This window comes from Crocuta crocuta, unplaced genomic scaffold (assembly GCF_008692635.1).
Source record: "Crocuta crocuta isolate KB4526 unplaced genomic scaffold, BGI_CrCroc_1.0 scaffold562, whole genome shotgun sequence".
NCBI lineage: Eukaryota > Metazoa > Chordata > Mammalia > Carnivora > Hyaenidae > Crocuta > Crocuta crocuta.
This window is the reverse complement of record NW_027531012.1, coordinates 200,749-213,353: the sequence shown is the minus strand read 5'-3', so window position 1 is coordinate 213,353 and position 12,605 is coordinate 200,749. Positions and strand designations below refer to the sequence as shown.

The window sequence follows — 12,605 nt, the reverse complement described above, 5'->3', positions numbered from 1 at the left end:
TGACCTCATACAGAGGGTGAAGGCTCAAACCATCAGCAGGGAAGGCTTTTCTTTCAGTTGACACCAGACATTCTCTAGCCCTCTGGGAAGGCTTGCAAATCCGGTAATCTGATGGAATTCATTCACCTTGATGTGTGAATGCCTCAGAAATCCAGCCTCCTGGGGCATTTTCATTTTTAAAAGAGAAGGCCCATTTACCAATAGAATTCTCTAGTGGTTGTGTTTAGTTAGTTGACTAGAGTGAAATGGAAAAACATATTCCAGCTGATAGGGGAAAGAGCCAGGCAGAGAGGTGTTAGAAGCCACCCTGGAGGTGTCTTCCCGGGGTTAACTCCAGTTATCCTTCTTTCCGTAACTCCTGTTTTTCAGCAACAGCAGAATAAATACATCAGTGTCTCCTGGCAGTGGGAGCGAGTTTAGGTCCTCTGGGTTGCGGCAGGATCACGTGCGCCTATTTGGGCAAAATTTCAAGTGGGTTACTTCATGCCAGAATATTATAAAAACTGGAAAAAAGTCAAATGGAGGTTCTGAATAAATTAAGAAAACTTTAAATGGCGACTTGCAACAATGTGCACCTTTTTTTGTTAAGTTAGAAGAGCTGGATCTTCACCCAGACTTGGCCACCCCCTGACTTCAGGCAAGTCCTGCGACCCCAGTGGGTCTGTGTTTTCATGTCAGAAGTGATTGGTGCCTGCATTATATTCAGGTTATCGCAGAACCTTAATGTGGAAGAGGAGGGCTGTGGAGTCTCTGCTTGCGAGTGGACAAGGAATGGGAAAGAAAAAGTCCATTCCAGCGACTTTGACTACCTGGTACTTCTAAGCAACAACAGCAACCAAGCTTTGTTGGGAAGATTCTTAAGCTCTTGTCCAGACTATTTCTGGGTTCTCTGTGGATGTCACAGTTTGGTACTCTTTCTGTCCACTGGCACCGCACATAATGCAGAGTTAAACATTTAAAATAATAAGCAGTACTCTCAGATTGTAAAATAACTGATCACAGGAGTGGCGTCTCTCTCTCTGTTTATCTCTAGTATCTAATATAATAAGTATGATGCACGTAAGATTAATCTTGAGACTTCAAGATTTTCTGTTTATTCTATGTATTTTTACACTGCTAAGTTGAGAAGGGATTTACTAAAAGGTAAATACAGTCGCAGGCCTTCGGAATCTCTTCTCCACTGAAGGAGACAAGTGCAGAGCGAGGCTGATGTGCTGTTTGCCTGTGTGAGTAATTCAAGCTGTGAAAGCACTGGAGTCCACAGGCCCAGGGATGAAGGCCAGGTCCAGCTCAGCGGGATGCAATGAATTTTCTCCAGCTGTACTTTGTCATCCGGAAGCAGGAGCTGGTTCATGGCTTGGCGTCAGTTGCTACAGTAGGTAGGAGTATGACTGGAGAGAGACTGAGCTGAGGCTGTCCCCAGAACGGCACTGCTGGGGCATGACCCATCGTCATTTTTCTAAAAGTGTCCAGTCTTCTTCATTTCTCTCAGTGGTCCTTAATGATTGACAACGATTGGGATGCTTTAAGGTGACGACGGAAGCAAAGGGAATATTCAGGGCAGTCATTATTCCTTTTGCCTCTGTTGCTGGGTATTAATTAATTGGGATTGAGGGCTGTTCCTAAGATGGTGTATGTGTACTTTCCTTCCCAATACAATGTGGCATGATGGAAACAGCACAAGATTTTGATCCAACAGCAGTGACTCAGAGTCCCGGCCACTTATCACCTGGGTGACTTTAGGAAAGTTGCTTACCTCCTGTGGTCCTGAGTTCTTGGTCTATAAAACACCAGTGACAATGATAATTAGAGCCTTGCTGGGGTGCGGTGAAGATCACATGAGGTGTGGGAAGGCTCTATGAACCCTGTGCTGCAGTGCTGTGTCAGTCATTAAGATCCAGGTAAGCAACTCACTTCCTCGTGTTTGTGTTTATTATTTCAGCGGTTCCCTGTCAGACAAGCGATTTCTTTTTACCTCTGATGGTAAGGATCATGTTTTCCTTAAGAATTTGATACTTTAGGGGCATCTGGGTGGCTCAGTCGGTGGTTAAGTGTCTGACTCTTGATTTTGGCTCAGGTCATGATCTCATGGTCATGAGATCAAGCCCCACGTCAGGTTCCACACTCAGTGTGGAGCCTGATTGAGATTCTCTCTCAACCTCTGTCTCTGCTCCTCCCCTGCTCTCAGTCTGTCTGTCTGTCTGTGTCTTTCAAAATAAATAAATAAACATTAAAAAAAAGAATTTGTGGGGTGCCTGGGTGGCTTAGTCGGTTAAAAACCTGACTTTGTCTCAGGTCATGGTCTCTCGGTTTGTGAGTTCAAGCCTTGCATCAGGTGAACTCGAGCCCTGCTTCTGGCTCCATACTCTCTCCCTCTCTCTCTGCCCCTCATGGGATTCTCTCTCCCTCCCTCCCTCTCTCTGCCCCTTGCTCACTTGTGCTCTCTCAAAAATAAAAATAAATAAAAAATAAATAAATAAAAAGAATTTGACATTTTAGAATCTTAAGTGGTTATTTTATTCTTTCATATCCCTTCAATGATATAGTTTAAAGGATTTTATTTTTCTCTTTTTTCACAGGTCACACAGCACCAAGTATGCTGTGACTTAAAAATACACAAGACAGTAGCTCAATTATCATTAAGTAGAAAATATTTTCTTTATAATCTCAGCTGTCTCAAACTTTTGCCAAAAAAGAATGAAAATTTGAAATGACATTTATTTTAAGATAAATTCCTTTATGTTAGATTTTAACAGAAAAACCTTTTGAATATTACAGTTTAATTTGTGGTTTTTCTTGAATAAAGCAATTAAACATAAGTATGTAAAATAAAGGCTTTTTAGTCCCTCTATCATGAAATACATTCTATGTAAATATTCTCTCAGCATAAAGGAAAATATTTCAAAGAGAATGGTATGAATATGTCTCTTTGTCCTGGGAGAGGAGTGTGGCCTTTATTTGCTAACCTCCACATTGCCTTTAAAACACATTTCACTTTGCTGAAATGAGGGTGAATTTAGAAGTTGAGAAGGGAAAAGCTATAATGGGGACAAGGATGTCATTATAGGGGGTGTGACTTTAGTGAGGTCCATTTAAAAAAGAGCAGCAACAATTTCAAGATACTACAGTACAATTAATCAAATGAGAGTCTGGGTCATTAAAAAACTAGTAATTAAACAGTTGATTTGATATCAGAATGGTAATAAATCAACTGAATAATTCTAGATGAGATGGAATACTTTTTTTTTTTTTTCATTTTGTGTTTATATATGAAGGACTTTTCCTGGCCTTTTTTTTTTTTTTTTTAGGTTGCAGCAGATCATTGAGTTTGGAGCCTGATACGCAAATCAGAACAACTTGGCAGTGGGTCAGTGAGATGGGAGAGCAAGCTCATTGGTCTCCTGGCCAAACCCAGCTGAAGGACCAAGACCTATCGTGGGCTTCCAGGGACAGCAGCAAGAACCGCAGACATCGAGAATGGCTGGAGACTGATTTGGGAGAGAAAAAGAAAATAACAGGTACTGACACAGTACAGTTTCACAAATGCAAAATTACTTGCTGTTCACATTATGTTTTTGAGTTATATAGAGCCGCTCTCTCTACCTCAAAGTCTTCTGTCTTTTCTAAAAGTAACGAACAAACCTTCTCATTGTGTCTCTGGGCAGAGCCCACATGCAGATTTTAAGTATGGATGTAGGGAGTAGAAAGCCCACACTGTAGGGTGCCTGGGTGGCTCGGTCAGTTGAGTGTCTGGGACGCTTGATTTTGGCTCAGGTCATGATCCCAGGTTCATGGGATTGAGCCCCACATCAGGCTCTGCACTGACAGCATGCAGCCTGCTTGGGATTCTCCTCCTCTCTCTGCCCTTCCCCTACTCATACTCTCTTTCACTCATAAATAAATAAATTAAAAAAAAAAAAAAAAGCCCACCCTGCAATGAGGAAACCTCTGTATGGCATATTGTCAGTATGGAACACTCATCTGTGATCAGGTTTCTAAATGCAAATAAGCAAAATTGGTTTGTAAAATGATTTGAGATTTCAAGTGAGGAAAAAAAAAGGAAAAGAAACCTAAGACTGTAATACATGCTATATATATTTTAAAAACTAACCTGTCAATAATGTTTTCTTACAAGGAATTATGACCACAGGATCCACACAGTCGAATTTCAACTTTTATGTTAAGAGTTTTGTGATGAAGTTCAAAAACAACAACTCCCAGTGGAGGACCTATAAAGGAATTGCAAATAATAAAGAGAAGGTAAGAGAAACTTTGGAGGAAGGAACTGAGTAGGAGAGCAGGTCTCCAGATACTCTTACCAGTGCGTTTCAAGAAAGCAGGTTTGTAGCACCACCTTCGTTAGGTAACTCAGCCTTTGTTGGCAAAGCCCTGTAAATTCATTCTCAAGTGTGTCTGCAAAACTACAACAGACATAGAATCCTGGCTTTGGTGTCATATAACCAGGTACGAGTGGGTGGAGAAAGACCTAGGAACTAACTAATAGCATCCGCAGGTCACAGTTCTTTGTTTCCCCAGGTGTTTCAGGGCAACTCTAATTTTCGGGATCCAGTGAGGAATAATTTTATCCCTCCCATCGTGGCCAGATACGTGCGGGTTGTCCCCCAGACGTGGCATCAGAGGATAGCCTTGAACGTGGAGCTCTTTGGGTGCCAGATTACACAAGGTAGGACTCAGGGCAAGCCAGCAGGTTAGTTGATTCTGGTTATGCCCTTTCACAAATTGTTGTTACTAATGTGGTTTTCCTGATACTTCCTCTACCTCAGATAATGATTCATTGGTGTGGCGCAAAACAAGTCCAAGTACTGTTGGTTCGACTGCAAAAGGAGATGAGATAATCACAGAATCTGTCCCCTCGGAAGAAATCCCCACAGGTAGAGCAGTTTACTGTTTCGTGCTTTCCTAAGGAGTGTGACTACACTCCGTCTGATATGACAGTGACTTCAACAAAAACTTGTCTCTGTCATATGAATGTCTGAAGTCAGATGGTTCAGAGGTAGCTGGATATGTGTAAAAGGATGTATATTTACAGCCATTCGTTGCAATATTGTAAACAGAAGAAGTAGTGTTTGCCCTTCAACCACTGGGTGAATGTTTTTTGGAAAAATAATAGCACACGCACGAGTTGGATACTCTGCAGCCATGAAAAATCAGTGTGTTTGTAATATAGGAAGCTCTCGGAGATATGACGACAAACTTAAAAAAATAAGCAAGGTATGGGACAGTCTATATAGCACTCTACCATGCGTGTAAAAAAGGAGGGATAAAGAATGAATATATATGTATAATCATTCTGGTATCTCTGGAAGAAGGTCAAGAAACATAATTTGGCTTCCCATAGAGAAGGAATAGAGGTAGGAGGGAGACTGTTTTATACTTTTTGAAGTTTGAACATGTAAATGTATCATCAGTTCAAGCAATAAACATTAAGAGTACATTTACTTTTTCAGAATATAAAATAATATGCATATTAATTTTATAAAATTCAGAAAAATTAGATAAATAAATAAGAAAATAAAAATAAGCCATAAATTAGCATTTGTAGATAATCACCATATTCCTCTATATCCAATCAACTATACTTATGTTAATAACTTTGAGGAAAACCTATAATTTGTTCTGTAGCATATATTTTTCACTTAACATTGTATTATGATCATCTTCCAACGTTATAAAATCGTTGCAAAACACGGTTGTTAATACCTTTATATTATTTTCTCATATGGCTGTATTATCACTTAGTTAACCATTCCCCTGTTGGAAGTTTAAATTGTTAGATTTATCCCAAATTTCCACTCTTGTTAATAACACCAGTGTTATTCACATAACATTTGCTTCTTTCGAAGGAACTTATCCCCCCCTTTCACAAACTACACATTTCCACTCCTGATCACCCCATTGTTTTCCTCCCAGGGATCGCAGATAAAGGGTAAAGAACAAATATTTCTCCTTTAGTTTGCCTACTTTCTACAAGCTTGGGCCTGCTTTAGTGGCTGTTCGAGTGATTTCCTTTTTTAAAGTAGGAAGACACTGTTCCATGCAGCAGAGTGGAAATGCTGTTTGAGGTCATCAGCCTGCATTTCCTCTCAGTGCACAGCTCCAAAGCCCTGGTAACGGGAAGCATGGAGCTCCTCTCCCCTCCCTCCACCCCCAGCTACTNGCTCTTCCCTGTGCTTAAGTCATTTATCTCTCTGAGTAGCTCCTGGCCACCTGGGTGGGCCCGCTGTAAACCTTCCCCTTCAGTTCTGATATGGGAGTCTAATATGGTCCCAACAAGCTCAGAGTAAGTGTTAATCCCTGAGGACCATTAAAATTGCCTTTTTGGAAAAACAAAACCCAAAATTTATTTTCCTAAACTTTAGCCAGGATTTTGTTTTATTTATTTATTGTTTTTAAAATGTTAATTATTTTGAGAGAGGGAGAGAGAGAGTGGGGGCGAGGCGGGGGGTGGGGAGAGAGAGAGCGAGCAAGCAAGAGAGAGAGAGCGCACACAGCTCGGGAAAGAATCCCAAACAGGTCCGTGCTGTCAGCACAGAGCCCGATGCGGGGCTTGATCTCATGAACTGTGAGATCATGACCTGAGCCGAAATCAAGAGTAGGCACTTAAGCTACTGAACCACCCAGGCACCCCTTTAGCCAGGATTTGAAATCCTCTCTTTTTGCTTTCTGACATCAGTAAATGCTCATACTCATTTTTCCCATTTGTTAAACTGTTGAAGACCTTTCAAATCACTGGTCGGGTTTAGATTGAGCAGTTTGGTTTCATTTCCTTTCTGTTGTAATGTGTGGCTTCCCCCCTTCTCAGGAATAAACATCACAACCGTGGCTATTCCACTGGTGGTCCTGGCTCTGCTGATTGCTGGAACGGGAATCTTTGCCGCCCTTCGAAAGTATGTGACTTGACATTTTAAAATTTCTTCTCTAATCATGCAACTAATTACAAGACCAAAATGTTTGCTTTTCGGGTGCTTGTGGGTAGAAAAGCGGCATTACTTTGGCCAAGATAAAAAGTTAATTTATGTTTTAAAAGCAAGTTGTGTAGAGGTAGAAACCAAGTTATTATTTTATAAACCGTACTTATCACTTAGAAACCCTTTCAAGTAGGATTTTTTTTGTCTCCATAGGAGGAAGAAGAAAGGAAATCCGTATGGATCAGCTAAGGCCCAGAAAACAGGTTGGTTGACAGGAAACTACAGTTTTATTCTGTCTTCGAGAAGGGACAGGGTCTGCTGATTAAAAGTACGATTAGGTCGGTGGCTCACACTTACATGGTTAAAAAAGTTAGCAAGTCTAAAAGGAATGGAATATTGTGGCCTATCTCTTTATTTTAACTGAGCGTTTTCATGGCCAGTGACCTTTACTTTTGTTGAGCATTATCCCGTCAGCTTATCAACATTCATTTTTTCATTGGCCACTGGAGTTTAGGCCACCACACTGCTTAGCATCCAGTAGAAGTTATAAACGCCCCACCTGTGAACTGAACATTGTCCAGTACTCTCTGCATCTTCAGGCTTCCACTGTATTTTCCACTCTGGGAGAGCGAAGGAAGAACCAGGCAGGGTTCGTGTTCAGGTTTCAGGGAATCCTTAGGATCTAGGATGCCCCAAGCAATGAGTCAGCTATTGTCCAGAGAGTCCAGCAGGGCGGGACCCCTCAGAATCTCAGGGACAATGGGGGACCCCACCTGCACAGGGTCTCAGCAGCCAGATGTGTTGACTCCTCTGAGACATGAATACTGTGTCTGCAGATTATGGAAAACCAGGCCCAGGTGGCCTAACAGAGGCATAATCTGGGACCTGATGGGTTCACAGACACAGGTGGAAAACACGGATGGAGTAGTGTTTGCTGTTGTTGTAACCACTCAGCATGCTGTTTCCATCCACATAACCTGGGAGCCAGGCCCGCATTCATCACGGGCAGCCGGCGAAAGGTGGCCTGACATCCAGCCCGTCCAGGAACACAACACAGACTGCGTGCGTTAGACTTCTGAGCTCTCTGTTGGTTTCGTGTTCTGTTTATTCCAGACTGTTGGAAGCAGATCAAATATCCCTTTGCCAGACACCAGTCATCTGAGTTTACCATCAGCTATGATAATGAAAAGGAGATGACACAAAAGTTAGATCTCATCACAAGTGATATGGCAGGTAAGTGTCAGGCCTCTGTGACGGTGTTCTCAGGCAGCAGTGCTGCTCATGGAGTGAGGAGACCAGGAGGGAAATACGACAAAACCCTGGTGTTGAGATGGGGCCCAAGACATCAGCAATGTGTACAGTCTTCTCTCTTTCCTCTGCGAAGTGTTACAAACTGACACTGAGGGAAGTATGGCGGAGCTGTAGCAGTGGCCCTGAGGTATCATGGAAATCTGGAAGCCCTTAATTTATCTGTTACTCGGGTTTTGGTTAAGGCAGTAAGAAAGAGGGACTGGAAAGATGAATTAAGCCCAGTTCCTGCCCTTGAGAAAAGAGGAGACAGTGTTAGAATGGCCTCTGTGTCCCTGATAAGCCGTCACCAAGAGTCAAGCTTCTCAAACTGTCTGTGGAGATGGATCCATTTTTTGCCTTTGAAAAAATTAGCATTTCTAATCTGTCAGAAATGGAAAATTGCTTTTATAAAATACAGTACAGTTGACCCTTAAACAACAAGGGGGCTAAGGATGCCAGCGCCACGGGCAGAAATCCAGTGTAACTTCTGACTCTCCCAAAACTTAACCACTAATAGCCTACTGCTGACCAGAGCAACGTGTTGCCTACCCCCTTACCAATAACATAAACGGGTTAACACGCGTTTTGTATGTTACTTGCATTATGTATTGTATTCTTCCAATAAAGTAAGTTAGAGAAAATAAAATGTTATTAAGAAAATCATAAGAAAGAGGGGCACTTGGGTGGCTCAGTCAGTTGAGTGTTTGACTCTTGATTTCAGCTCAGGTCATGATCTCCCGATTCGTGGGATCCAGCCATGAGTCAGGCTCTATGCTGACAGTGGAGAGCCTGCTTGGGATTCTCTCTCTCTCTCCCTCTCTCTCCCTCTCTCTCCTTCTCTCTCTCTCTCCCTCCCTCCCTCCTCTGCCTGCACACGCACGCACGCACACGCACGCTTTCACTCTCTTAACATAAACAAACAAGAAAATCACAGGAAAGAGAATAATACATTTCCAGTGCTCTGTGCTGTATTGAAAAAAACTCACCTATAAGTGGACACACACAGTTAAACCCCTTTGTTCAAGGGCCAATTGTATAAATTAGCAGTAATGACATTTTTAAAAAGACATACAAAATCCAAACTCTAATTCTTTTATTAGATTCAGTGGACGTAAATATACTGTCTCAAGCTGCTGGGAGTTTCTAAACACTTGCTCTCAATTTGTGTGCTTGTCTTTTTTTACAAACTTGTGTCGGTTCTCAGATACTTGGGCGCCCGCAGACCACACTCTACAGCCCACTCCGCTTAGCTTCTCCAGAGTGCATTCTGAGGACCAGAAGCATTAGGGAGCTTGCTACAAGTGCGGGCTTTTAGGCCGTGCCCCAGGCTTACCAATCCAGAAGTTCCCAGGTGGGGCATAAATACATCAAAGCCAGAAAGCTCCCGGTGGAACGGTTGCGGGAGCCGCTGCAGGGCAAAGAGAGCATCTCTCCACCCAAATCCGTCCTTACTCCTTTCCCTCCGACAGTTCTCGTGCTGCCTTGCAGAGAAAACGGGGATAGGAAAGGCCCCCTTGTCTCTCCCTTTCTCTTTCATTTTTGCCTCGCTTCTGGTGCAGCATGCCTGCCTTCCCCGCTGTGTGGTCCTTCTCCATGACTGTGCAAGCCCCGCGGGGTCTCATTCTTGCCCTCACTCAGCCTCAGTCTCTCTCCTTAGCAGCCCCACCCACCCTGCTCCCGAGCTCCCAAGAGAGAGCCCTTCCTTGCACTTTTGCCTGCTACACCCAGACTTGCCTCCCTGTCCCCAAGAAGTCATTCTCACCTGCTGGACACCTCTACCTGCCAGTGTCGCCAGTTCCTCAGTGTGTCCAAAACGGAACCGATTGTTCCTAACCCTCCCCACGGACGCTCCACACATTTCCTCTCCCAAGTGGCTTCCTGACTGTGACTCCTCGGCTTCCGGCTGAACGTCCGGGAAGGGGCCTTGGTCCTCCTTCCTCATGCCCGGCATTGTTGGTGATAACTTTCTCTGACTCCTGTCCCCAAAGTGTGGCCTTTCCAAGGCTATTGCCAGACCCGTAGTGGTGACTGCTTAATTTTTTTTTTTTTTCCGATCTTTACGTTTTTTTTTTTAAATGTTTATTTATTTTGAGAGGGGCCGTAGGGGGGTGGGGTGAATAGGAGAGAGAATTCCAAGCAGGCTCAGGGCTGACCACGTAGAACCCCATTGCGGGGCTCTGCCTCTCCAAAGGTGAGATCGTGACCAGAGCAGAAAGCAAGGGTCGGAAGTTCCACCCACTGAGCCACCCAGGCCCCCCTGACTTTTTCTCGGTTCTTTAATCACTGTTCCCTTTTCTCACGGTATCCCCTCCACCTCCCAAATCTGGCATTTCAAGGGCCAGTTGAAGAGCTCCAGGGGGTACTTCCTCTCGCTCCCCTAGGTGTGGGGAGGCATAGTATGTCTTCTCTGGGTTCCTGTGATCCGTGGAGGCTTCCTAAAGCGGCAGTATGGTTGCGCAAGCCCGTGTGTGTGGCATCTATGCCCTTTCCATCCCCGGCTTTCTCATCCCCCTGCTACAGATGAGGCGCCCAGCCGAGTGGGTTCCGCCGAGCGCCTCCCTCTGCAAACGACTGGCTTGCCCTGCCGTCCTTGTTGCACTCACATGGTGTGTGTCCTGCGCTTTTACTTGCAGATTATCAGCCTCCGCTCATGATTGGCACCGGGACGGTGGCGAGGAAGGGCTCCACCTTCCGGCCGATGGACACAGAGGCGGACGAGACCGCGCCGAGCGCCGAAGCCGGCGGCCACTACGACCGCCCTCTGCTGGCCGGCCGGCACCAGTACGCCCTGCCCTTGACCCACCCCGAACCCGAGTACGCCACGCCCATCGTGGAGCGGCCTGCGGCGCGCGCGCACACCTTCTCCGGGTACCGGGTACCCGGGCCGGGGCCGGCGCACAAGCCCTCGCTGTCCTCCGGGGGCGCGCCCTACCAGAGGCCGCCGCGCCCCGCGCCCACTGCGCAACGCCCGGGCTACGATCAGCCGACCGCCGGCGGCCAGACCGCGGACCGCGCGCACCCCGACTACCAGGAGCCGCGGCCGAAGCCGGCCGCCCGCGCCGCCTACGCGGCCCCCAGAGACTGCCTCAGCCCCCTCAGCCCCACGGCCATGACCGCTCTTTTGTGAGCACACTGTGAAAGCAACCTGCTGCGGTACCGAGCGGCGGGCTGGGTGCGGCCCTGGAAGAGGGGACATGTTCAAGTGCGCGTGTGTGAGTGTGAGTGTGTGTGTATGTGAGTGAGGCAGTGCGTGTGTGATTTCATAGGATCCTGCGGTGGAGTCCTAGGGACCACCACCACTCCTACTGTTTACAAAGTAGTGCGTCTGGTTTTTGTTCTGACCCTTAGGGCAAGGGTCTGATGGTTTTTGTTGGACTAGAAAAATGAAAATTTCCAGATAGCATTTTCATTTCTCTGTGATACTGAGCTGCTTTGGTATAAAATGTGCAATCTGTACAGAGTTGTATTTAACATGATTTAAAGTAACTTAAGTTCGCTTTATCAGATTTTAGTTCTGTGCAGTGGTTAAAGTGGGAGAATGCAGCTGTTGCAAAATCGTATGTAATAGTATGTTCACTTTTTAAGTGTATTTTATCTGATACCGTGTTAGCAGCAGGTCTGTTTAAACTTAATCTTGTTATTGTGGCTCATTTCCTTTCCTTTGATACCTAGAACTAAAAGCATTGCTAACATTCTTCCGGAAGGAATGAAATTACTTGAAGCATGAGAAGCGCACCAGGGTGGTTGTTAGCAATTACGATTATAGATGAAAACCGAACACAACACAGCCACCTCAGCAGCTGCCTGTTCCTTAGACTCCACTTCAGATGGGACGTGTGGCGGCCAGTAGGGGCTTGCCCGAGCAGAAGGTCCTCCAGAGGACCTCCCCGCCCATGGGACCTGGGCTCTGTCCCACTTTGCCTCTTTCTCACCTCAGGCCTGGCAGATACTGTGCAGCCTTCACATGCAAATTCACCTTTTCAAACTCTGCAAAGCCCCCAGCTGAGACTTAACAGCAACTCAAACTGCCCTCCCAGCAAATTGAATGAGGGTAGTATAGCAGTGTAGTCTCAATTACTGTGACAGATGCTTTTGTACCTCAGATTGAAAATATGGCTGAGGTCAGATGTCCACACTCTTCGTGACTTTCTTGAGAAATAGCACATTGTAATATGAAAAAGTTATTTGAAGTGTGTTCTTACAAAAGTGAAAAAGGCAAAATCCACATCGAGCTTTTCTACTGAGATAGTTGGGGGGTGAACTGATTTTGTAAAGAAACCTTTCCCCCTTGAATGTATGTCTCTAATTTCAGATTAGTCCGGACCTCAGCTGTACCTCATGTTCAGTGCTTTTTATCTGAGTTTGCTTTCTGTTCATGGTGATGGG

At 45.1% G+C, this 12,605-nt stretch overlaps 1 protein-coding gene across 1 annotated transcript in view; it reads left to right on the top strand.

Annotated features, from left to right (window-relative positions):
* DCBLD1 (discoidin, CUB and LCCL domain containing 1) overlaps positions 1 to 12,594 on the top strand; it is a 62,679-nt gene extending 50,085 nt beyond the window's left edge. Inside the window, exons 10-18 of the mRNA XM_077770834.1 lie at positions 1,943 to 1,983; positions 3,309 to 3,518; positions 4,136 to 4,260; positions 4,537 to 4,684; positions 4,785 to 4,892; positions 6,824 to 6,908; positions 7,143 to 7,192; positions 8,043 to 8,162; positions 10,853 to 12,594. Coding sequence (XP_077626960.1) covers positions 1,943 to 1,983; positions 3,309 to 3,518; positions 4,136 to 4,260; positions 4,537 to 4,684; positions 4,785 to 4,892; positions 6,824 to 6,908; positions 7,143 to 7,192; positions 8,043 to 8,162; positions 10,853 to 11,346 — 1,381 coding nt within the window. The 3' untranslated portion in view covers positions 11,347 to 12,594. The remainder of the gene's footprint in view (positions 1 to 1,942; positions 1,984 to 3,308; positions 3,519 to 4,135; positions 4,261 to 4,536; positions 4,685 to 4,784; positions 4,893 to 6,823; positions 6,909 to 7,142; positions 7,193 to 8,042; positions 8,163 to 10,852) is intronic.
* Positions 12,595 to 12,605: the final 11 nt, after the last annotated feature.